The 23843-nt window shown below is 61.8% G+C and overlaps 2 protein-coding genes across 3 annotated transcripts; both read left to right on the top strand.

Moving 5' to 3' along the window:
• Nucleotides 1-641: 641 nt before the first annotated feature.
• On the top strand, nt 642-9288 carry NAGLU (N-acetyl-alpha-glucosaminidase). The gene is made up of 7 exons (XM_030541704.1): nt 642-647; nt 899-1218; nt 3965-4112; nt 4571-4717; nt 5094-5179; nt 5768-6024; nt 6588-9288. The coding sequence occupies exons 1-7, from the start codon at nt 642-644 to the stop codon at nt 7802-7804; spliced, it is 2181 nt and encodes a 726-aa protein (XP_030397564.1). The 3' UTR covers nt 7805-9288.
• Nucleotides 9289-9370: 82 nt separating this feature from the next.
• Nucleotides 9371-15093, top strand: HSD17B1 (hydroxysteroid 17-beta dehydrogenase 1). Of its 2 annotated transcripts, none has more exons than XM_030541429.1 (6): nt 9371-10491; nt 11576-11737; nt 12455-12537; nt 13010-13103; nt 14172-14355; nt 14810-15093. In XM_030541429.1, the coding sequence occupies exons 1-6, from the start codon at nt 10367-10369 to the stop codon at nt 14978-14980; spliced, it is 819 nt and encodes a 272-aa protein (XP_030397289.1). In that variant the 5' UTR covers nt 9371-10366; the 3' UTR covers nt 14981-15093. The 2 variants fall into 2 exon arrangements, with proteins under 2 accessions (XP_030397289.1, XP_030397288.1); XM_030541428.1 differs by having other exon boundaries at nt 12358-12537.
• Nucleotides 15094-23843: the final 8750 nt, after the last annotated feature.

Below are 23843 nucleotides of genomic sequence, written 5' to 3'. Positions count from 1 at the left end.
CGGGGTGGTGTAGGAGGGCTGGGAGAGATCTCCTAGGTTAATTTGGGAGGGTGGGAGGGATCCCCTGGGTCAGTTTGGGAGTCCGGGAGGGACCCCCTGGGTCAGTTGGGGGGTGGGAGGGATCCCTAGGCTTGGTTTGGGGGGTCTGAGAGGGACCCCCTGGGTCAGTTGGGGGTGGGAGGGATCCCCTGGGTCGGTTGGGGGTCTGGGAGGGATCTCCTGGGTCAGTTGGGGGGATCTGGGAGGGACCCCCTGGGTCAGTATGAGGGGGTGGGGGGTGGAATGGACCCCCTGGGTCAGTTGGGGGTGGGAGGGATCCCCTGCCCTGGGTAAGTTGGGGGTCTGGGAGGGATCCCTAGGCTTGGTTGCGGGGGTCTGGGAGGGTCGGCTGGAGGGGTCTGGGAGGGACCCCCTGGGTCAGTATGAGGGGGTGGGGAGAGGGAGGGGCCCCCTGGGTCGGTGGGGGGGGCTGGGAGGGGCCCCCTGGGTCAGTATGAGGGGGTGGGGAGTGGGAGGGGCCCCCTGGGTCAGTATGAGGGGGTGGGAGTGGGAGGGGCCCCCTGGGCCGGTTGGGGGGGCTGGGAGAGGCCCCCTGGGTCAGTGGGAGGGGGTGGGGAGTGGGAGGGGCCCCCTGGGTCAGTATGAGGGTAAGGGGCCCCCTGGGCCGGTGGGGGGGCTGGGAGGCAGTGCCCGATCCCCAGGGTCGGCTCCACGCCACCCCAGTCGGTAACATTTGTTTCCATCGGGGGCGTGGCCCGCGGCCGCTGATTGGCTCCCGGGAGGCCCGCCCCCCAGCTGGCCGGGCCCCGGTTGGCGGAAGCTGGATCCGGCCATGGCGCTCGCCGGGCTCCTGCTGCTGCTGCTGCTGCTGGCGGCCGCCCCGGCCCCGGCCCCGCAGGCGGCCGACGCGCGGCAGGAGGCGGCGGTGCGGGAGCTGCTGCGGCGGCTGCTGGGGCCCCGGGCGGCCGCCGGCTTCGCCGTCTCGGTGAACCGCTCGCTGGCGGCCGGCGGGCTGGACACCTACCGGCTCAGCTCCCCGCGCGGGGCCGCGGAGCGGGTGCGGGTGGCCGGGTCCAGCGGGGTGGCCGCCGCCACCGGCCTCTACCGCTACCTGCGGGAGCTCTGCGGCTGCCACGTGTCCTGGTCCGGGGCGCAGCTGCGGCTGCCGGACCCGCTGCCGGCGGTGCCCGGGGTGATCAGCGCCACCAGCCCCAACAGGTAACCGGGCGCCCGGCCTGCCCCGTCTTCCCCCCGGAGGACCCCGCCCCGGGCTCCCGGCCTGCCCTCTCCCCCCTCGCCCCGGGCTCCCAGCCTGCCCTCTCCCCCCATCCCCACACCGGGCGCCCGGCCTGCCCCCCCTTCTGCCCCGGGACCCCGCCCCGGGCTCCCGGCCTGCCCTCCCCCCCGCCCCGGGACCCTGCCCCAGGCTCCCAGCCTGCCCTCTTCCCCCACCCCCAAACCGGGCGCCCGGCCTGCCCCCTCTTCCCCCCGGAGGACCCCGCCCCGGGCTCCCGGCCTGCCCTCTCCCCCCACCCCCACACCGGGCGCCCGGCCTTCCCCCCAGAGGACTCCGCCCCGGGCTCCCAGCCTGCCCTCCCCCCCCGCCCCGGGCTCCCAGCCTGCCCTCCCCGCCCCGCCCCGGGACCCTGCCCCAGACTCCCAGCCTGCCCTCTCCCCCCACCCCCAAACCGGGCGCCCGGCCAGCCCCCCCCTTCCCGCCCGGAAGACCCTGCCCCGGGCGCCCTGGGCACCCCAGGCCTGGGCACTGACCGGCTCCTACCCGTGCCTGAACATGGAGTCGGTGCCAGGCCGCGCCCTGCCCTACCCCGCGCCTTGGCTATAGCCTGCTGGGCTCTCCCGGTGCAGGGCCAGGCTGGCTCAGGCAGACCGGTTCCTTGGGCAGGGGGGAGCCGCTGCTTTCCCCAGAGGCAGGGCCTGGTGCGGTGATTGGAGCTGACTGGCCCCGGCTCTCCTGTAGTCAGACCCGGGCCAGGAACGGTCCTCGGAGTCCCACATCCCTGGGGCTGGGCACTGAATGCTCAGAGCCTGGGGACGGGGAGAGTCTGACGGGAGCTGGTGGCTGCTGGAGGCACAGCAGAAGGCAGAGGGATGCTCCTGGCCTTGCCTTCGTGCTTGCGGGGCCTGGGCAGCGAGGCGCAATGCCAGGCTCACACATGCTGTCCATTGCCCACTCTGCCGGGCGGGGCTTCCACCTGGCATGGAACCGCGCCTGGAAAGCAAGCGCTGAGGGTTCTCGTGTTCTGTGTCTGTTGCACGTGCTGCAGGTACCTAGCTGGGGTTACTGAGGCAGGCGAGGACCCAGGGATGCTGTTCCTTGTGATGGTTTCACCCCCGGAAGCTACTTCAGAAAACACCTGTTACTCGTTTGCTTCCCAAGCCCTGGGGCTGAGAACTCCTCAGCCCTTCCTGCCCTTGAATTCCATGTAACAAGGGGCTCCCTCCAGCGGCCGGGGCCCCCCACCGGGCCTGACGCAGCTGGAGATGCCATGGACAGGTTTGGTTCATTTACCACCGATCTGGGTCTGCCAGGGTCTGGGCATGTTTCTGCAGCGGGGGGCCTCTCTCACCCCCCGCGCGCTCACATCCTGAACGTTGGCCCTACCTGGAATGTAGATGTCATGGGCCAAGCTGGTGGCTGGTGCAAGGGGGTGGAGTTAATGGAGCTTACACCAGGGATGCCCTTGGTCCTGTATCGCTGAACCCCGGGTGCGAGAATGATGAGTATCTGGCTCTAGCATCTGTTCTGCTCACTGTGCAGCTGCTGTGGGGTGGGCCTGGGACAGGACCAGAGGATTCTGCTGCAGAAAGGGCACTCCCCATTTAACAGGGAGCTTCACTCAGCTCCTGCAGCCTTCCCAGGCAAGAGGACGCCCCTCCCTGGCCTGGAGCGGCCCCTGTGCCGACTGAGAGTCGCTTGGATCCTCACTGTGCTGCTCGTTTGCACTAGTGCTCTTGGCTGGGTCCTGAACACGCCATGCTCATGCCAGCAAAGATTGACTCAAGGAGATCAGCCGTTGGGGCTCCTTCGGGGAGCCTTCCCGTGGCCTGTAAGGTCCTGGCAGGTGCAGGGGGCTGCGTGGCTTGGTTGGTTTTGCCACATGAAAGCGAAGGAAGAATCCTGGAGCGGAGGGGTTGCACATGCAGGTCCTTGGACACCAATCTTCCCACAAAGCCACCCTGGCACTCGGCCTGTGATCTGGTGCAGCTAGCCAGGAAGCTTTGGTTAGTGCTCCTTCAGCCAGAAGGCAAGGCCCTGCAGTGTTTCCCACTAGTGGCTAAGCTGGAGCCAGGCAAAGGGCCTTGGCATGGTTCATCACCATACAGTCAAATGACTTGTGAAATCTTGTGGCTCACACTTGTGATCAGCTGGAAACTTCCTCCAAGCAGCAGGAGCTTAAAGGGGAAGTGTTCATTTAAAATTCTTGGGCAAAGATATTGCCTTACCGTTGAGCACTGTAGGGTGTCTCAGCGCCTGGTCCTTGCTGTCTTGTGTGCTGCTTGCACTTCATTAGTCTTGGACAATGATCGTTCCTCTCTGTCTACTGTGGAAGACGGGCCCTTCGGGTTGCTGCAAGTGACCGGGTCCGTTTCCCTGCTAGGGTTTGCATGAGTTGCAGGTGTTTGAGCTGCAAAACACACAGGGAGATGTTGAAATCGGCACAAAAACCTGTCTCAATTGGAAAAACAAAACCAAGTCCCTGTGTGTGGCATTAGGGGTATATGTTTGTCCCCGTGGGAAGAGGCTGCCTGAGTTAATTCTCCAGCATCCACGGGGCCAGCGCTGGTCGGGAGTGGACAAGACGCCTGGATGCAGATTAAGCTCCATTGCGAGGAGCTGCCTGCATCCTGATTTCTTTCACTCGCACCAACCCGGCTGTGGTCTCCCAGGGTGGGGTGAGGAGTCTAGCGTGTTCTCTGAAGCATCTGTTCTCTCCACTCCCAGGTTCCGCTACTACCAGAACGTCTGCACCCAGAGTTACTCCTACGTGTGGTGGGACTGGCCTCGCTGGGAGAGAGAGATCGACTGGATGGCACTCAACGGCATCAACCTGGCGCTGGCGTTTACTGGGCAGGAGGCTGTTTGGCAGCGGGTTGAGTATTTGATTAATGTCTCTAGTGAAGCCGTGTTGCATGCAGGGCCTGGCTGGGGCTTTTCAGGAGATTGGGGAGACACGTTCAATGTATTGTCCTGGGACAGCACAGAACAGGTCGTTCTGGGGGGAGGGCTGCCATCCGGGGATTGACCTTGATGCCTGACTGACATTAGCAGCTGACCAGCAGCACAGTCTCTGTTCAGTGTGGCCAGGTAGAACTGCTGTGTAGGCTGAGCCCGGGGTGCGAATGCTGGGATTGGCCAGAGGGGAGCGTTCCCAGCATTGGGCACGTCTGGGAGCTGGGTGAGCGTCCTGCTCAACAGGGCAGCGTCTGTCTCCCTGTTGGCAGCAGCTGGGACCTGCAGGAGGGAGCAGCAAAGGGCTTCAGCTGAACCTGGCCATCTGCTTTGAGCAGCTGATGCCGCTCCCTGTGTTCTTCCCCTCTTTCGCTCCAGGTGTATCTGTCCTTGGGCCTGAACCAGTCTGAAATAGACGAGTACGTCACCGGGCCTGCCTTCCTCGCCTGGAACCGTATGGGGAACCTGCACGCCTGGGCGGGGCCCTTGCCTCTGTCCTGGAACCTAAAGCAGCTGTACTTGCAGGTACTCATGGCTGGGGCCGGGTCTGTGTGCACCTGGCCTGCAGGTTGTGGAGACGCTCCCCCCACAGCTCTCCCAGGGGAAGGGCCTGGGAAACGTGCTCTAGGGACACTGAACTGGCCTGGTATTGTCTCCATCATCCTAGTCCCTCTGGATGTAGAGCCGCCCCGGTGCTGAGCTCCAAGCCGGGCCTCTTTTCCCTCTCTGGTGCCCGTGAACTCGGAGCTTTGTTCAGGCTACGCCCGGGGGCTGGAGACTCCAGTACAGATACGCTCACGTGGCGCGGGCCTGTCCCTGAGAATGGTGGGTTCCAGAACAACGCGCCTGCGTCTCCCGGCCCATGCGCCCCCTTTATCCGGCCTTTCCTCCCTTCTCCCAGTACAGGATCCTGGAGAGGATGCGGTCGTTGGGAATGATCCCGGTGCTGCCGGCGTTCGCGGGGCACGTCCCCAGGGGTGTCTTGAGGTAGATGCAGTTGTATGAGCGTGTCAAGGCTGGGGCTTGGGCAAGACCCGTTCTCCCTGAAGGGCGGCTCTCCCCACCGAATGTGACTCAGCCACACGTGCCTGGAAGCAGCAGAGACCCATTGGACTGACAGCTGTTAGGGGTGTAAACGGTTAACCGGTTAACCGTAAACGGTTAACCGGTTAACCAGTCAGCATTAGGCTTACCATTAACCGGACCTTAACCATGTACGCCGGTGGCCTGCCCGATCAACCCCGGCCGGGTGGGCTGAGGTGGGACTCCAGGCGGGGCCCGGCAGGCAGGTGGGAGCCCATCCCTGGCTGCAGTGGGATGGCAGGACCCCATCCCCGGTGGGCAGGCAGCTGGAGTGGCCCCAGCCAGGCCGGAGCGACCGTGGTTAACGGCTAACCAGTTAAACGATATAATTGTAATGAGTTAACCGGTTACCTTTTAACGGCTATCGACATCCCTAGCAGCTGTGCGCTCCCCTGGCAGCTCCTGGCACCCACGCGTAGAGCTCTGCATTGCTGGGTGAGTTGGGGGAGCTCTACCCCCGCGCTGACTCCCGGCTGCTGGTCTGTGATATAGGGCTTTCCCTCGAATAAACGTCACTCGGCTTGGGAGCTGGAGCAACTTCGACTGCACGTACTCGTGTGCCTACCTCCTGGACCCCGGAGACCCCATGTTCCAGGTGATTGGGACCCTGTTCCTGAAGGAGCTGATCAGAGAGTTCGGCACGGATCACATCTACAATGCAGACACCTTCAATGAGATGTGCCCCCTTTCCTCCGACCCTGCCTACCTCTCGGGGGTCAGCGCTGCCGTCTTCAAATCCATGACCGCAGGTAGGACCCTAGCGGGAACCCAGGCTCCTCCTAATGGGGCTCTGCCTTGGGGAGCCTTCGCTGTGCAGTCAGGCCTGGGCCTGTGCAGCGAAGGGCTTTGATGGCTCAGGGATGGGGAGCCAGGAACCTTTCGTCCCAGGGCTTTGGGTCAAGGCTGGTCTGGATTCCTCCCAGCCAGGGCTGCAGCTGGCTCGGTGGCCCAGCTGGAAGGAGTTGGTCATTGCAGGTGGGTGGATGGGTGGCCAGTCGTGAGGCTCTGGGCAGCCTCCACAAAGCAGGGGCGTGGGGAGGGCTCCGCAGGGTAGGGACATTAGCGAGACCAGGAGGGCAGTGCACGGGGAGCCTGCCTGGGCTGTACCGGCTCTGGGGACTGCAGCCACCCGGCCAGGCCCTTTCACCCACCCAGCTGTGTGTGCCGTACAGTGAGCTCCAGGGGCCGGACGCCCTGGGCTGGCAGGCTCAGAGCCAAAGGGCTTTCTAGGGAGTGACAGGTGTGGGGCAGCACTGTCGGGGGAGGGCAGCGTGTCCTGATGTCCCTAGCAGCTCTGTGTGTCTGTCCCCAGCTGACCCTGACGCGCTCTGGCTCATGCAGGGCTGGCTCTTCCAGCACCAACCTGACTTCTGGCAGCCGGCCCAGGTGCGGGCCCTGCTGCGCGGCGTGCCCACTGGCAGAATGATCGTGCTGGATCTCTTTGCGGAGTCCAAGCCCGTGTACCAGCGGACAGAGTCCTTCTATGGGCAGCCCTTCATCTGGTGTATGCTGCACAACTTCGGCGGCAACCACGGCCTCTTCGGCATGATGGAGAGCATCAACCGGGGTCCCTTCGACGCCCGGCGGTTCCCCAGCTCCACCCTGGTGGGCACCGGCCTGGCCCCGGAGGGCATCGAGCAGAACGACGTGGTCTATGAGCTGATGAGCGAGCTGGGCTGGCACCAGGAGCCGCTTGACCTCCAGCAGTGGGTTGCCAATTACGCTGAGCGGCGCTACGGCACCAGGAATGCAGAGGCCGCCGGCGCCTGGCAGCTGCTGCTCCGCAGTGTCTACCACTGCTCGGGGCCCTGCGTCAACCACAACCACAGCCCACTGGTGCGCCGCCCATCCCTGCGCATGGCCACGGAGCTGTGGTACAACAAGAGCGACGTCTACGAGGCCTGGCGCCTGCTGCTGGGCGCTGCTGCCGAGCTGGGGGCCAGCCCCACCTTCCGCTACGACCTGGTGGACGTGACCCGGCAAGCCGTGCAGCAGCTGGTGAGTGAGTACTACCTGGAGATCAAACAAGCCTTTGAGAGCCGCTCGCTGCCGGAGCTGCTGACTGCTGGCGGGGTGTTGCTGTACGACCTGCTTCCGGAGCTGGACGGCCTCCTGGCCAGTGACCCCCACTTCCTGCTGGGCCGCTGGCTGGAGCAGGCTCGGGCCACAGCCACCAGTGACAGGGAAGCCGAACTGTACGACCTGAACGCCCGCAACCAGGTGACGCTGTGGGGGCCCAACGGCAACATCTTGGACTACGCCAACAAGCAGCTCGGGGGGCTGGTGCTGGACTATTACCGGGTGCGCTGGAGCCTCTTTGTCTCGGCGCTGGTGGAGAGCCTGAACACCGGCACCCCCTTCCACCAGGAGCAGTTCAACCAGGCCGTCTTCCAGCTGGAGAGGGGTTTCGTCTACAATGGCAAGCGCTACCCCTCCCAGCCAGCCGGCAACACGCTGGAGATCGCCAGGAAGATCTTCCTCAAGTATTATCCCCACGCCATGCGGCGCGGCCGGGCAGGGGCTGCGTGAGGGCCGGCGGCTCTGCGTCACAGGGACCTTCCAGGGATGGGATGGCGTCTCTGCGGCTGGCCCGGTCTCTTCCACACCGGAGATGCTGGTGCCCCCAGCTTCTGTGTCTCCCCCTCTCCCCCCCCAAAGCCTCTGCCAGAGCCTGAACCAAGGCCATGGACCCAAAGGGAAACCGAGCAGGTAGCCTCGTGCTGCGTGTGAGCGACGCTGCCATGTGGGCGGGAGCAGGACCGGGCTGGACCTGCCCATGGAGCGCAGTGAGCTGGGGAATGAGCTCCTGAGGAAAGGACTAGAGGGACTGATCCTGCACTGGCCCTCAGGGCGCTGGGATGCTCTGACCTGACCCGTGTCTCCTTGCGGCTTGGAGACTGATCCCAGCATCTGGGGGAGGCAGCTGGATTGCGGGGCAGAGGGTGGATGAGGCCTGCTGGAGGGGCAGGCAGGACAGAGGCTGAGAATGCTGATCCCTTCGGGCAGGGGATTCGCAGGAGGAGGCAGGGACAGACATTGGGATACCGTGGTGCTGGGTGCAGACCTGAAATGGGCACATGTGGGTAGTGCCCCCTTGTAGGTGATGCCCTCGCTACTATAGGCTGAAAAACAACCAGGGCAGTTTCCCCGCCACTGGCAGCTCCAGGGATTTGGGAGCTCTGAGGAGGGAATCGGTTCTGAACAGGTTGAGGGGCAGGACATGCAGCGGGACCCTCCCAAGCTCTCGGTCCGGGGAGGGGAGTTTAACACACTGCTATTCAGGGCTCTAAAGAACAAAAATCAGGGAGGCCGGAAAGCTCCAATCCTGCTGCTTTGGTGCCATTGCAAAGTGTGCGCTGCGGCCGGCTCCCTGCGTATCTCAGCCCCTGCCCAGGCTAGGAGGAGGCACTGCATCGCCCGCAGCTCCCATCTGTCCCTGGCTAGGGGTGCTGCCTCAACTTATCCTGTTCCCCCTTTGCCCCCCTCGCCCCCGAAACTGCCTCCCAGCCCCCTGGCTGTTCCAAGGGCTGGCCCCACTCCTCTTCCCACATGCCCTCGGCGTTGGTCTCAGAACAGCGGCTCACCCACATGGGGTTATTCCTAGTGCCAGGGCCTGTCCAGATGGGGGCCGGCTCCCCACTCTGTGCTCCCGTGTGCCTTTGGACTAAACAGAAACAGACATTGGGAATATATTTTTACAAGGACAGTATATTTTTACACCAGGGACCCCCCTCTCGCCCCCCCTTCCCGCACCAGCATGTGAGCTCTCAAGCAGAACTGGCAAGTGTCTGAGTTCCACCTTGCACCTGGTTCCGGTCGCTGCCAGCCTCTCTGGCTCTGGGGAGTGAGGGCTGCCACCGGAGTGTGGCTCTGGGATGCAATGGGAGTCTCTCTCTTTTAGCCAAATGATTTTTATATGCTTGTGTACGTTGGTTTGAACTGGCAGCACTTTTTGGAGACTGATGCCCGGACTGTGCATGCCAATTAAAGACCTGGAGTCCATTCATTCTGCATCCGGAGGTGTCTCTTGCCCACCCCCTCGGGGTGTGGCTCTTGGTGCTGTGCATAGCGGGGCTGAGAGAGTGGCAGCTGTGAATCAGAGTGGGTCTCTGAGAACAGCCAGGGGTGCAGTTCACAGCTGCCGCAGTCACAACATGGCCACATCCCGGCCAGGCTATGCAGCCAGCCAGCTTCTCTGGCGCTGCGGGACTCAGCCCTGGGGGCTGCACTGGACTTCATGCCGGTGGAGTTTGGCTGCAGGTGCCTGGCCAGGATACCCTTTTGTGGGTCTTAAATGAGCAACTGCTGTTGCCTGGGCCTGGATGCCCCGGAGCACTCGCTACTTCCCTCCAGTCAGGTCCCAGAGGACTGGAGAAAGGTTTGACATTCCCCATCTGCAGAAAGGGGACTAGTGGCGCCCCAGGCACTGTAGGGCAGTCAACCCAACTGCAATCCCTGGAAAGGGACGGGAACAAATGACTAAACAATGCATGTGTAAGCACCTGGTGGATGACGAGGACGAGCCAGTCTGGATTTGCCGAGCCAGTCTGGATTTCCTCCTTTTGCAGGGTCACTGGCCGAGGGAAGTAGCAGCCGGGCTTTGGTGGCTCCAGGGGGAGGAGTGGAAGCTCCTTTGCTGGGTTGCTGGCATTAGTGGGGGATTGGATGAAATGGTGGCGAGCGCACGGGGAGTGATCCTGTGCTGGCCCTGCCCCTCGGGGAAGGATCAGGCTGAGCCCAGGGGTCTCTGCTGGCCCCAATTCCTACCTCTCAATACCCACCCCACTGCCCGCCGTGGCTGCCTGAAACTCCTTCCCTGAGGCTGCCACAGCCCTAAGCCCGTGTCCTGGGCTGGGGGGGAGGCCGTTTGTCACCTCCTGCAAACAGGCTACCCCTACCCCACCACACCCCTCCCCACTCGGCGCCTCCACTGTGGCCTCTCTGCTGGAATCTTATCTGCCGAGTGCCCGGCAGAGAGTGAAGCTCTCGGGGGGACGGGGAAGAGCGCAGCCTTGAGATAAGAAAGTAGACAAAATAGCAGAGCCCACAGCTCCTCGGCTGTCTGCGGGAACCGGACTTGCACAGCACTGGATGCTCTGTCTCCGAGCTAGAGCCAGCGATGGAGAAGACTGTGGTGCTCATTACAGGCTGCTCCTCGGGGATCGGCCTGGGGCTGGCTGTGCGCCTGGCCTCGGATGCCTCCCGCAGGTTCAAAGGTACTGCCAGGGCTTGTGCAGCAGAGAGCGGGAGCTGGTCCTGACCCAGCGGCTGGGGCGAATGAAGGGCTGGCAGATGCGTGTTCCTCCACTGGGAAGGAGCCGGGCTCTGTAGCCCCAGGAGATGGGAGTAGCGGCTGTGGATTGGAGATGGGGATGCTGTGGGGCTGGGGCCGACGGGATACACACTCCATTAAGTATCAGAGGGTAGCCGTGTTAGTCTGGATCTGTAAAAGCAGCAAAGAATCCTGTGGCACCTTATAGACTAAGACGTTTTGGAGCATGAGCTTTCGTGGGTGAATACCCACTTCCTCAGATGCATGCTCCTGAGGAAGTGGGTATTCACCCACGAAAGCTCATGCTCCAAAACGTCTGTTAGTCTATAAGGTGCCACAGGATTCTTTGCTGCTTTTACACTCCATTAAAGGTCATGGAATACAGGCCCTCTAGGAAAGAGCTATGGGGTTCCCGGGGGCTGGGGTCCAGGCTACTCCCTTCCAAGCAATCTCAGCAGAATGAATCCCCTGGGGCCCACGGGGCAGATGGGAGGAGACAAGCACATTGTCCTGGGCAGGTCGCAGGCTTGGGGGGGGGGGTGAGGGGGAAGGTGACTTGGAGCTGTGTAGTGTCAGGCAGGACAAGGAGCGCTGGTCATTAGCTCCCTGGGGCCCTGAGCACCTGGGGGGCAGTAGCGGCTCCTGGTCCATGCAGATGGGGCTCCCTAGAGATCACTCCTTCCCAGGAGGTGGGGGAGACAAGTTGCTTGCTCTGCGCCCACATGGTCCTGGAGGGAGGTGGCTCCTGGGGGCCAACAGACTGGCTGAGCTGGACTGGAACGAGCCTTCAGTCTGAGGGGAGCGGGGGCTCCAGGTCTCTCCTGGGGGGACATTGGGGAGACACTTGCATGGTGCAAGCCGCGGCAAAGCCTTCCGCTGGAGCCACCTGTAGCAGGAGGGTCTTTGTACTCCCCAGAGTGGGGAGCTCCCCTGGAGGCAGAGAAGATCCCCACCAAATGCCCAGGGGCTGGAGGGGATTGCAACCAGCCCCCCCGCCCCTCCAAAGCTGGGCACTGATTCTCTCCTAGTCTACGCCACCATGCGCAACCTGGCCAAGAAGGAGCGGCTGCTGGAGTGCGTGCGGGGCTGCCACGCCAGCACCCTGGAGATCCTGCAGCTGGATGTCACCGACCCGCTCTCGCTCGCTGCAGCTGTGCAGCAGGTGCAGGAGCAGCGCGTCGACGTGCTGGGTGAGCCAGTCTGGCCAGGCATCTCTGCAAGCCCCATGCTCCTCGGCCCTGTGTCAGCTTTCTTCCCGCCCCCCCGAGCCAGCCCTGGGAGGGGGGCCTAGTTCCCAGCCAGCCTGCTGCATCTCCCTGCCTGCTGGGCACCAGGGCAGATCTGCCATGTGTGACAGGTCCAGGGGTTCACACAGCTCAGACCCCACTAGCCAACTCGAGGGGCTCCCCCCGGGCTGAGCCTGCAGAGCTGCTGAGGGAAAGGGAGGCCCCCGGAGCAGTGGGGGGAGGGTCAATGAGGCCCCCATCTCAGAAGGGGATAATGTCCAGTCCTGCAGCTCCCGCGGTCCCTGGGTTTCTCATAAAGCCCCAGCACCTAGAGCCCTGTGACTGGGCGAGAATCGTGCTTCTCACAGCAAAAGAGACGGAAGGGTCCAGCCCTGGTGTCGGGGTGGCCGCTGGGATGGGCGAGCCCTAAGAGCTTGGCCCCAAAGGCCAGTGACCAGATCCCCACACTTCAGATTTCACGCCAATTTGTGAATGCATGGGGCTGGCACTGTGGGGGGTGTGGGCCCCAGGGAGCTCCCTTCCCTGCACCCCTCTAGTGGTGGCTCCTTGCTGTGCCCTGCCAGTGTGCAATGCTGGGGTGGGGCTGATGGGCCCTCTGGAGACCTGCTCCTACCAGGCCATGAAGAACATCTTTGACGTGAACGTGTTTGGGACCATTAGCACCATCCAGGCCTTTCTGCCCGGCATGAAGCGTCGCAAAGCCGGCAAGATCATCATTTCCAGCAGCGTGGGGGCGCTGCAAGGTGAGACCCCTCCCTTCCCGATGGGGGAGGCACCTCCCAGGCCAGGCTCAGTCAGCAGCCCTGGGTTTCACTGCACAGAGCTGTCTGCCCCTCACTGCAGCCTGTGGGGTGCTGGCCTCGCCCTTCTTGGAGAGATTCTGGCTATACATGGCCTCACCATCCACCAAGGACCCTGCGGAGAATGGGACCCTCACAATGAGCGACTGCACCAGGAGCCAAGCAGCTGCTGTGGCTAGGTGGGGATTGGGGAGCAGCTCTCCGCACATGTGCACACACCAGGACAGCCACGCCTGTGTTCTGTTATGCTGCCCACACCCCATGGCCTGTGGGTACCCATGTGGCCTTGCAAATCCCTCCTCCTGGGGGTGAAATGTGGGGCCCAGCGTAACGTCTGAGCTCCAGGGGGCAGTCTGGGAGGAGCTGGCCAGGCTCCCCCTGCCGGTTCTCACCCATCCCTCCCGCTGTGCCCTAGGGATCCCCTTCAATGCCGTGTATTGCGCCAGCAAGTTTGCAGTGGAAGGTCTGTGTGAGAGCCTGGCTGTGATCCTGCAGCAGTTCAACATGCAGTGAGTACCGTGAACGGGCCTGAGGCCACACAAAGTGCTTTACGCCTGTCACTCGCACTCGCTGCCCTGCAGCCACCTCTGGGGTGGAACGAGGCAGCTGTAGCCTGGTGCTATGGCTCAGTAGTTTAGGACAGGAAGGGAAGAACAATCCTGCAGCCACTTGACAGTGCAGGGGGAGTTCCAGGCAAGAGGATGGAAGCACTCGAATTGCTGGGGTTCATCCATTCCTGGAGTTTAAGGCAGGAGGGACCGTTAGATTGTCTGGTCGGCCTCCTGCGTGGCACAGGCCAGAAAGTTCCCCCCGGTTCCCCCGCCCTGAGCCCAAGAGCTGGGCTCTGAGTAAAGCATCGCCCAGAGAGGCACCAGTCAGGACCTGCAGACCCCAGGAGATGGGGAACCCAGCAGTGCCCTGGGGAGCTTGTTCCAGTGGTCAATCACCTGCCCGGTTACAAACCGCGGCCTTATTTCTAACTAGAATTTGTCTGGCTGTTGCTTCCAGCCACTGGTTCTTGTTCTGCCTTTCTTGGCTGGCTTAGGGAGCCCGTTAGCACCGGGTATTTCCTCCCTGGGAAGATCCACCCATGCTGTCCTAGGCCCCGCTCAGTCGCCATTCTGGGAAGCTGACCAGCCTGGGCTTGATGCCTTGCTCTCATCTCCTGCCCCCGGATCGCTTCTGTGGCTCTTCCCTGCAGCCTCCCCAGCATCTCCACACAATGCTCGCCCCAGGCCTGCAGGCAGCATTCCAGCACCACTCACACCGCGGCTGGCTACAGAGGGGAAATCCGGGGGGGCTTGCAGACATCCAATGTGCCATCAGCGTGTAATGGCTGTGATCTCCCTGCCGCTGGGCCTGTCCCTGTCTCACACACCCCTCCAGCTCCTGGGGGCCATGGGCTCAGAGATGCCATATTGCAGAACTGGCGCAAGATGCCCGGTACCCAGGGCATGGGGGTGAAAGCCCCTTTCTGCATGCTAGGAGGGTGTCACTCGGGGCTCTGCCCCTGGGCAGGGTGGGGCGCAGGCACCTGCCCCCTGACAGCTCCCCGTCTCTGCCCTCTCTTCCTGCAGCATCACGCTGATCGAGTGCGGCCCGGTCAATACGAGCTTCCTGGCCAACCTGCAGCATTCGGACACCGAGGGCAGCGCGCTGCAAGGCCTGGACCCGCAGACCCGCACTCTGTACAGCCAGTACCTCCAGCACTGCCAGAGCCTCTTCCGTGATGTGGCCCAGGACACCGAGGAGGTCCTGCAGGTCGCTCCCAGCTCCGTGCTTCTCTGCCCAGGGGAGCGAGGCAGGGCCAGGGGCTGAGAGCAGCCAGACTGCCACAGATGGGTCCTGGCAGAGCACTACCCAGCTCTGGGGAGAAGAGCCACGAGTTAGCGGTGATTGGTGCCGCTGCCCCCTGACCTCACCCTGCCAGCTGGGGCAAGGGGGACTGGCTGGGGCCTATTCCCTGCCCCCCTTTCCTAGGGGAGCCTAGGGGCAGGGACCCCCGCCCAGCCCTCTATGCCCACAAGGGCCTGAGGTGGGGGCTGCTCCCCGGGCAGGGGTGGAGGCCGTACAGCCCCAGGCAGGTCTATGGCCATGTAACACTGAGGCGGCCCTGCTCTTCCCATCAGCGAGAGGGTCCCCAGCCCCCAGGGGTCCCCTGTCTTACCGCTAGCTTGGAGCTGTCCCTGACACGCACCCTGTCTGCTTTTCCCAGGTGTTCCTGGAAGCCATCTGTGCCCCCTGCCCCCCTCTGCGCTCTTTCACCACCCAGGTCTTCATGCCGCTCACCCGACTCAAGCTGACAAGCCCCGACGGCTCGGAGTACATCCGCGCCATGCACAAGTTCGTGTTCTCTGCGGGCGAGGCCCAGGGCGACCGGACGTGAGGAGGAGCAGCGCGGCTGTCCCAGAGCGAGGGGCAGGCTTGGCGGGAAGCAGCCCCCGCATTGCCCTGCGTTTGTACAGGGGGGCTGGATACGACCCTGCCATGGAGCTCCAATAAATGTCTGCTCCCAGCACGGCTCCTGGCTCTATCCACCCCAGCGCTATGCCCTGCAGTCTGCACTGCCCTGGGGGGGAATGTGGGAGGGAGCTGGGGCAGCACCTCCTGCTCAGGTTGTGCCTGCCCTGGGGGGAGATGGGGCTAGGACCCCAGCCCACCTTGCTAAGGGTCACAGTCACTGCGCTGAAGGGAAGGGAACTCCTGGCTGTCCCCATGCACCTCCCCAGCAGGCAGGGGAGGCTCATGCTGAACCCACCAGCCACTCTAGTCCCCACGGCAGGCTGAGGCAGCGCTGGGCCTTCCTTGGCCATGGTGGGGCCTGGTACCCCAACCTCCTGCTGCTCTGCCAGGGCGAGCTGTAGTTTGCTGGTCTCTACGCTAAACCTGATCCCCAAAAGGCAGGTCAGAGAGTCTCCCCTGCCAGGCTGAGGTCCTGCCCTCTGCCTTCTGGAGCAGGGTGTGAAGACGAGGCCATGCCAGGGCATTTAAAGTGAGGAGCATTTCAACCTGCCAGTGCTCCTCGATCTTCCCTGTGCCAGCAGCCGCTGGGCCATATCCATTGCCCACACTGGTGTGTGAGGAATCCTGGCCCTTGTGTGTGGCACCAAGCCCAGTGGGCAGAGCTGCCTTCATGTGCCAGTCAGCTTGGGGCAGCAGCTCACCAGCGTGAGCCGTGCTGCCGGAGAGGCCTCAGCATTAGCTGCTGTCTCCTCTGCTCCCCCAGAGACCCTAGTCTCTCTGTGCCCCCCATGGGAGACCCTCCAGGTTGCAGCGGGGGCTGGTGCAACAGGCACTGGACTCCTTCCCCCAGCATGGCGCAGGGCCCAGGAGTGGAACGGGGGGGGGAGGTGCAGGGGGTTGTATTTCATTTCTCCTTAGGGCCTGAGGGCTGGCCACAGGTGTGGGACTAAACACTCCTAGCCCCCTTTCCCCCCGCCGAGCGGCGCTGGCACCCATGGCAGGTTCGAGGGGAGAACTGCCCTTTCCAATGCTCCAGAACCAGACTGTCCCATCCAGCATTAAGCTCCTGCTCTCGCCGCTTCTCTCCCTTCTCCAGACCCCTGTCCTGTGCGTCATTCCTCCTCTCTTCCCTCTGCCCTTCCTCCCCCATGGCAGCTCCCATCTGCCCCCACATGGGCTTCAATCCAACCCACATCCACCCCCTCTAGGCCTGGGCTCAGCGATGCTTCCATCGATGTGTCACAGCTGAGATTCGGAGGGCAATGGGGGAACTCACCCCTCGTTGAGCTACTGGTTCAGACTCTCTGCAGACGCAGGCAGCTGTCATGATCACCTTTGAGCGTTTTCTTCACCACCAGAAGGGCTAGATGCTCACGTGCTGAATATGGGCAGCACCAAGCGGGTGAGATGCTGCCTGTGGGTGGCATGACTGGCAGCGCAGCAGGGGTTGATGCTGGAGCTGCCTTCTGTCAGAGGAGCTGTTACAGCTGGGTCCTCACCATACCTGGGCTCTGAAGATCCTGTCGCGCTTCCTCGTTGTGTGGGAGCCACTGCCCAGTGCAGCAGCATCAGCTCCTCTCACACCAAGGCTGGAGCAGTCACTATTGGCTTCCCGCCTATGGAATCTGGTGCTGGGCCCTGGGTGCAGAATGGCCGCTTTGCCCCACCCCAGCAGTAGCTGCATCTCTGGAGTCAGTAAAGCGCATGGGGCTCCCGCTGCATGGCAGGTGCTCCGGCAAGATGTTGCTTATTACTGGGCACGTGAGAAGCAGACTCATGAGCCCCTGGATCAGAGATGAGCTCAGAGCAGATCGCTCTGGCGTGGCTGCTCCATGGGGCTGGGGCTGTTGCTCCTCGTGTGGCTGTGGGGTTAGAATTGGCTCAGGGAAGGCAGTGCAGGGGCCCAGGGCTCATGTCTTGGGACAACTCAGAATTTACCCCAGTGGGTCCCTCTTCCTGAAGGCCGAGCGACCATTGCCTGGCACCAGCCCTGGCAGCAGTGCGGGCTGTAGTTCAGCCTGTCACAAGCATCAGAGCAAACACACCAGCAGGGTGGGGGCATTCCCCCTGGCAGCCCTGGCACCTGCAGCTGCAAGGCGGCGGTGTGATGACTAGGCATTGTTGGTGTGTTCTGCTGCCAGGCACGTGCATTCTCCTAAAGCCAGCCAGGCAGTTGCATTACACTCTGGTGAGCTTGGCACCGCAGGCTGGGGCTGGTGCTAACCGAGCACAGTGTTGGCCCCATTCCATGTCTGCTTCCACCTCTGCAGTGAGGCTCTGGCCACCTTGTGCCCAGCTGCATCCCTAGCTCACCCCTGGCTCCAGCCTTCTGCCCTGGCACTTTCATCTTCCCACTTGCCTGCTGGGGCTGCAGGGGCCGGAGTCACCTGGGTCCTTGAAGCAGAGAGGGGGGGGAGGAAGTTGTGTTATGTGACTCACCTATCAGCGGGGGCAGGGAGGGATATTCACCGGTCCCGCCTTCACCTCCATGCGCCTCAGTGCCAAGCACTGACAGTCCTGCCTGATGCCTCGTTAATGCCAGGCCCATCCCAGCCCTGTCCTGGCAGACAGCACTCTCCTGGCCGTAGGCAGAACCAGGCTAAGCTGTGCAAATCCTGCTGCTGGGCTCAGCTGGGTGTGGGCTCAGCCAGGGCTCGCTGTGCAGAGGGCCGATGGGCGCGGGAGCTGCTGCAGGCGAATTAGCACTCTGCTCCAGCAGCTCCCCTGAAGGAGCCAGTGTCCCAGGCCCACTTGTTTGTCTCTCAGACGAGAGGCTGGTGCACGTGAGCAGCCGGTGCAGCTAGAGCTGCGTGATACAGGCCATGGGAGGGGAACATGGAAACAAACAACTTCTCCAGCGAGGCCGTGCGCTCAACCAGCCGGGCAGAGCTGAGCCAGGATGCTTCAGAGTCTCCAAGGGCAGCAACACAGGGCTGGGGAGTGCAAGGCCCGAGGGACCAGTCTGAGCTCCTGCACCCCCCAGGGCGGCAAGTCCCCCCCAGTTCAAGGGGTCGGGTGGGGGCTGGGTTTCCGTAAGCAGAGTGCAGGGTCTGGGGGTTGGGCAGAAGAGGCTGTTCCACAGTTCTCAGCCCCACCCCCAGCAGGGGCAGGATCTGGCCCCTGGGCGCTTTCCTGCTTTTCTTATTGTTTGTTCTGGGGCCTGACTCCAGGCCCGGTGCGGTTCTCCGGCAGAACAACCTTCTCAGGTGTGTTGGGTCCCCACGCCTGCCTCCGCCCCTGCTGCTGGCGGGCAGCAAGGGCAGGTGCAGCAGCTCTGCTGGCACCCCAGAGCCACCACCATCCTAAGGCTCAGGTCTTCCTACAGCAATACAGATGTAACCAGCCCCCTCCCTGTGGGCCTGGGCAAGAAAGTGCTCACGCTCCCCTGGACCTGAGTCAATGGGAGCAGTTTCACTCCCTGTTTGCATAAACTAAGTCCATTGGCAGAACTGTGGGGAAGGGGGAGCCCGGGGCTGCGATAACAGGGATGCGGGTCGGGATTGAGGGACACCAGCAGAGCCGGGGGTGGGTAGCTTGCACAGTCCCTGCCCAGCTGTGCCTGGCTCCTGCTAGTGCTTTGGGCTCCTCACATTCACAAGCACCAAAGTCACTCAGGGTGTGGAGAAGAGGGCAGCCACCCAGAGCACCTGGTCCCCTCTGCTACCAGGCTGCATAGGGCAGTGATGACCTGCACCTACCTTACAAAGCCCATCTCCAAGCTCTCTGAGCAGGGGCCCAGTCCCCAGAGCTCAGGCTTCCCTGCTCTGGGCTGGGAGGCTGATTTCCCCAGGCCAGGGGACTGGAGCTCACGTTTTCTGGCCGCCCAGCTCAGTGAAGACGCCTGTGACCAGCTCCTATTCAGCCTGAGCGTGGAAGATGAACTGCAGGACCTCCTCGTCTCTGTCCTCCCAAAGGCCAACACAACTTGCTTGGCTAACAATATGTGTCCACCCAACACCTCCCTGAGCAGCGGGTGGCAGCGTGGCAGGGCTGTATATAAGGAGGGGAAGCGCTGCCTGCCTGACACTTCAATCAGCAGCCAGGACAGCAAGCGCCAGGAAAGAGCAGAGGTAAGTGCCCTCTTTGTGTTTCCTATTTGTAATGGGGACAGCGCGCACCTGAGTCCCACGCTCCCCTAGGAAAGGAGGGAGGAGGGACTCCTGGGACCGGCTCTAGCAACCCCACGGCAGTGCTCAAATTACAGGGGGGCCGGGTCTCCTGGCTACTTTTCGGGGCTACCTCCCTGCTGTCTTACGGCCCCTGTGCTTCGCATCACTGTTTAAAGCAAAGCAGCCGCTTGACATTTAGGGCCCCCCAGAGGCAAATCTGCTGCTGGCTGCAGGGTTTAGCAGGGATTCTGTGCTTAGGAAATTTTAGGACTTTTTCCCACTAAAAGGCTCCAGGATCAGATGCTGAGAACTAATAATAATTCAGCAGAGCTTCTGCAGCCCCTCATACAAACCACGTCACTGGGCTGACCTTCATGCGGGGTCTCCAGGGGCAGTGGCGGGGCTAGCTGCCGTGCTGACAGCAATGCCCACAGGCTGGAAAGGCAGAAGCAGGCAGATCCCACAAGCAGCCGCAGGAGGATAATAATGAAAAATCAGGGAGCTACACCTACCCACACCCCGTTAGGCAGGGGACTGGCCATAGGAATAGCCACTGTCCACACGCTGTCCATGCAGGGCTGCTCACCATCTCCCGCTCTCTGCAAAGCCGCGGCCACTGAGGATGGAATTCATGCTTGGCAGAAATGACCTGCCATTAATGCCCCCACCTCCACCCGAGGCTCCAGTGTCAAGTCACACAGCTATTTTTAGCATGCTGGCGTGAGCCTCGCAGCCCAGGTCTGCGGATTGAGTGGGACATGCACTGAGGTTCACTCCAGTAACCGCCCAGGTCATTCAGCTGAAAACACACTGCCCCATCTCCCCCAGCAGAGTCTGGCCACGCTGCGTTTCGGTCCCAATCCCGAGGTTCCATCGAACAAATCTCTCCCACGTCAGGGCTGAGTCCCATGTGGACAGTGCCTGCCAAGAGCCTGGCGAAAGCCCCTAGCAGGCCCATGGGTGGCCTGGAGAGCGCCTGGGGCTCTTTTGCCCTCGGTTCGGTTCACTCTGTCCTGTCCGTTGGGAGCAGTGGCCAGAGCAGGGACTTGGATTCTCCTCCCAGCCCTGCCACCAGCTGGCTGCGTATTGGCCCCCCAGAGTGTCACAGAGAGCTGTTCATCCATGGCTGGGAGGTATCCCAGCAGGGGAGGTGCTGGCGCAGGGCACAGGGCTGCTGTTATTCCTCCAGCTCAGCCCTGCCTGCTTTATTAGCATTACCCCACTCTGGCAGTGCGAGGATTTCAGTGCCAAAGGCTTGTCCATACCCCTGGTGCAAATTCCGCACTGCCCAGGCAGGCACCCCCAGGAGGGTGACGCTGCTGCTCCAGGCCAGCCTTTGGCTGAGATCCCCCGGGGGCTGTGACATGGCAAGTTCTCTTCTGTTAACAGCCAGCACAGGCTACTTCCAGAGATGAACCTGATGCTTCAAGTCACCTTCCTCGGTCTCCTGTGCCTGCCGGTGCAGGGCTGGGTTCAGAGCAGATCCCTGCAGAGTGCGAGATGGAGCGCGCTGGACCTGCCGCAGAACAGAGAGCTGGTGAGCTGGGGGGCTGGTCTCTCTCCTAGATCGAGGGGCCGAGGCTCTTTGCACAAGGCATTGCCATGACGTAGAAGCTGGAAGCGGCTCTCGCTACCCCCAAGGCGGGGGTGTGGAAAGGCTTTTGATGGATAACTGATCATGTCCCCCTTGTAGCTGTTATATGGGGGGGAGGGAGACTCTTTCTTTTCCATAACACAGGCTTGGGGAGGGGGTGGCTGGGATCAAAGGAAGCGGGGAGGCAGCGAGATACCTCTGTGCTGAGGTTACATTAGCCAAGCCCTTGAGAGGGGCCTCTGGGCTTTCTCTGCCGTCTCTGGAGCCGTGTGCCCTACAGGAGGCTTCATTTCAAGTGCCCATTAGGGCCTCACTAATGAGCCACAATACCGGTGCCAGATGAATTCGCTCTCGCCACGATGACTCATGCCACGACAGGTCCTGCAGGACCAGCCCGGCTCCCGGTCTGCGGGAGGCATTGTCTGGGGGAGTCCAGGCTCAGTGGGGCCCTAAAAGCAGAGAGTCACGTGGCTAACACGTGTGTCTGTACGAGACACGGGAGCAAGGCCGTGGCCTGTCCCCCTTACGCTGGGAGCGGATACAGCTCCTCAGCCCAACTCCACAAGGAGCCCCTCTGCTGCTCCCTGCAGGGTCCCCCATGCTCATGCCCTACGGTGAGAGCACTCTGAGCTCAGCACAGCCCTAAGCGTCCCATCTGCCTGGCTCTCAGCCAGACAAAGTGGGTGAGGGGGGTGCCCCCGGGATCGGAACGGGTCAACCCCTTCAGACTGAATGAGAACAGACCCAGCTGGCACCTCAAGCCCAGAGCCGCTGCCCCTTGGGACGTTCTCCCTGGCTGCTGCTGCTGGACAGAGAAAACCATTCACAGAGGGAGCCGCGCAGCTCCAAATACAGCGAGGTGCAGAGGTACCGGAGCCCTGGGGCTGGCTGTTCCAGGTGGATGTGAGCTCCAGCGAGGCTAAGGGCCCGGGAAGGGGATTTGTGGGCCTGAGCTGCTCACTCCCAGCTGCCTTGCAGAGCCAGGAGCTGCAGGCTGCTCCTGTTCCACCTCGTGTCCAGCCCCTCCGGCCCAGGACTGAGAGCAGCTCCCAGCAGACTCTGTGGAGCAGGCTCCAGCAGTTAGCAGGACCCAGGTTGTTAATGCACCAGCTGACTCAGGTCGAGTTTCCCCCACAGTTCCTAAGTGCCCTGAAGAGCTACTTCAGCAGCAGAGGGATCCACATAGAGAAGGCTGCGCCGTCCTTCATGCTGTCCACAAGGAATCGCTAACAGGGGGACCAGGAAGAATGAGAGCTGCTGGCCCCCGAGAAGGGGGCAGATGACTAGGAAGAGCTGATGGCAGGTAATTGCTCCCTTTCCTTGTCTCTGCTCAGGACCGGCCGGCTTGGCACTCATAAGACAGATGACGCAGGGGGCCCCGTGAGCATCCCATGGGCAGTTAGTTTTGTCCCCTCTGTAATTAATTTGCCCGAGTTGCCCGGACAGCTACAGAGGTAGCGTGGGCTAGTGGAGTGGAAATGGGACTGGAACCCAGGAGCCAGCAGGTTTATTGTGAGCAGTGTGGCCTTTTCCCTCTGATGGGGATGATGAACCGGGCGGTGAAGCTTCACGTTGCAATGTCTACAAAGAGCACTCAGGGAAAAGCCCAAGCAAGAACTAGGCAGACTTGTTCCACTGTATGCTTCCCAGCCACATATGGGGAGTGTTCGAGCCCTGCCTTGTGACAAGCATCGGCCCCCGCCTCTGCATTGCTTCCCAAGCACATGCAGTATAACTGGTACCCTCAAGTTTTACTGGAAGGGAGCCCGTGCAAGGGAGGGCAGGCCCAGGCCCAGGCCCCACACCACCCTTGTCCCGGTGATAGTTCTATAAGAAACGAAATATGCAAAATTCCAGACAATTTTCATGACCAACCAGGTGCATTGTGGGGGGGGTTATGCCACTGTGAGCTAACAGGCATAAGGCGTTGCTGGAAGCAGAGCCTGGATTAGAGGAGTGTAAATTCTGGCCAGCACACCAGGAGGCAGGATGCTGGAGCCGATGGGAATAACAGGCTCTATGGGCCTGAGGGTCGGAGCCGGTGCGGCAGCAAGCAGAATAGCAGGCTAGAGGGGCCAATGCTCTGCTCCAGTGTGTACCATAACTCTCCGTTACAAGCATTCTGCCTTCCGGAGTCTAGTGCTGACTGATTCCACCTTTCCTGTTTAGATGGAGTCTTGGCAATACGATCTCTTCTGCCTCTGACTACTTCACAGTGATGCACTGACTCTCTCCTGCCGTTGGGCTGCTACACATGCACGCGCGCACACACGCACACACACGCACACAGGAGGGACCTTTTTATATTTGCTGGGCTCTGCCGGCAATACTGTGCTGCAGGGTTTGGATTCAATACATTCTCCGCTCTAATGCTTGTCATGTCACCTTCTCTGTGAATACCAGCAGCAGATCAGCTGCCATTTGGCTGTGTCTCCGCACGTGAGGTACCTGCTCCTTCCCCCAGACCAGTCCAGGAGTCGGCAAGAAGGGTTTGCACTGTCTGTCATACAAACAGGAGAATTCAAAATTATGTGTTGAAAAGAAATGACGAGACATAGCCCCTGTCCCTGAGTACCTCCTGGGAGTGAGAAAGCGTTAGCATTATAAAATGAGAACGCTGCAGCATCCTCGGCTATGGAGTAGCCGCCATCATCATAATTGTCTAATCTACCTACTGTTTATAATGCACCCATCACCATAGTATCTGGTCACTGCCCGCCTCCCCTGTCTTTCTGGGGGACACCTAGAGCTCCTGCTTCAGCTCTTGAACTCATAAATTTTGTCTGGACCTTTTAAAAGTAGGTTTCTTTAGTGTCTTTGCTGCTGTCATGAAAGGACTTAGACCAGATTCTGCCCAAAGCCCCAGAGAGCACCATCTCTGGGGCAGGTTTCTTCCTCCTCCCACTGCCAAACAGCTCCTGCTGCCTTGATCTCACCCCCTGCCCTGGACAATCAAAATAGCAACCCCCACCCAGTCCCAGGCACCTGCAGTCAGGAATTCCCAAGGCCCATGCACCTAAGCAGGGCACAGTCCCACAGCCTGTCATCGCAAGGATGTGACGTGGTGCTGCAGAAGAGGTTTC

Source organism: Gopherus evgoodei, chromosome 23, assembly GCF_007399415.2.
Source record: "Gopherus evgoodei ecotype Sinaloan lineage chromosome 23, rGopEvg1_v1.p, whole genome shotgun sequence".
Taxonomy (NCBI): domain Eukaryota; kingdom Metazoa; phylum Chordata; order Testudines; family Testudinidae; genus Gopherus; species Gopherus evgoodei.
The sequence above is the reverse complement of the archived record's forward strand: the minus strand, read 5'-3'. Positions and strand labels throughout refer to the sequence as shown.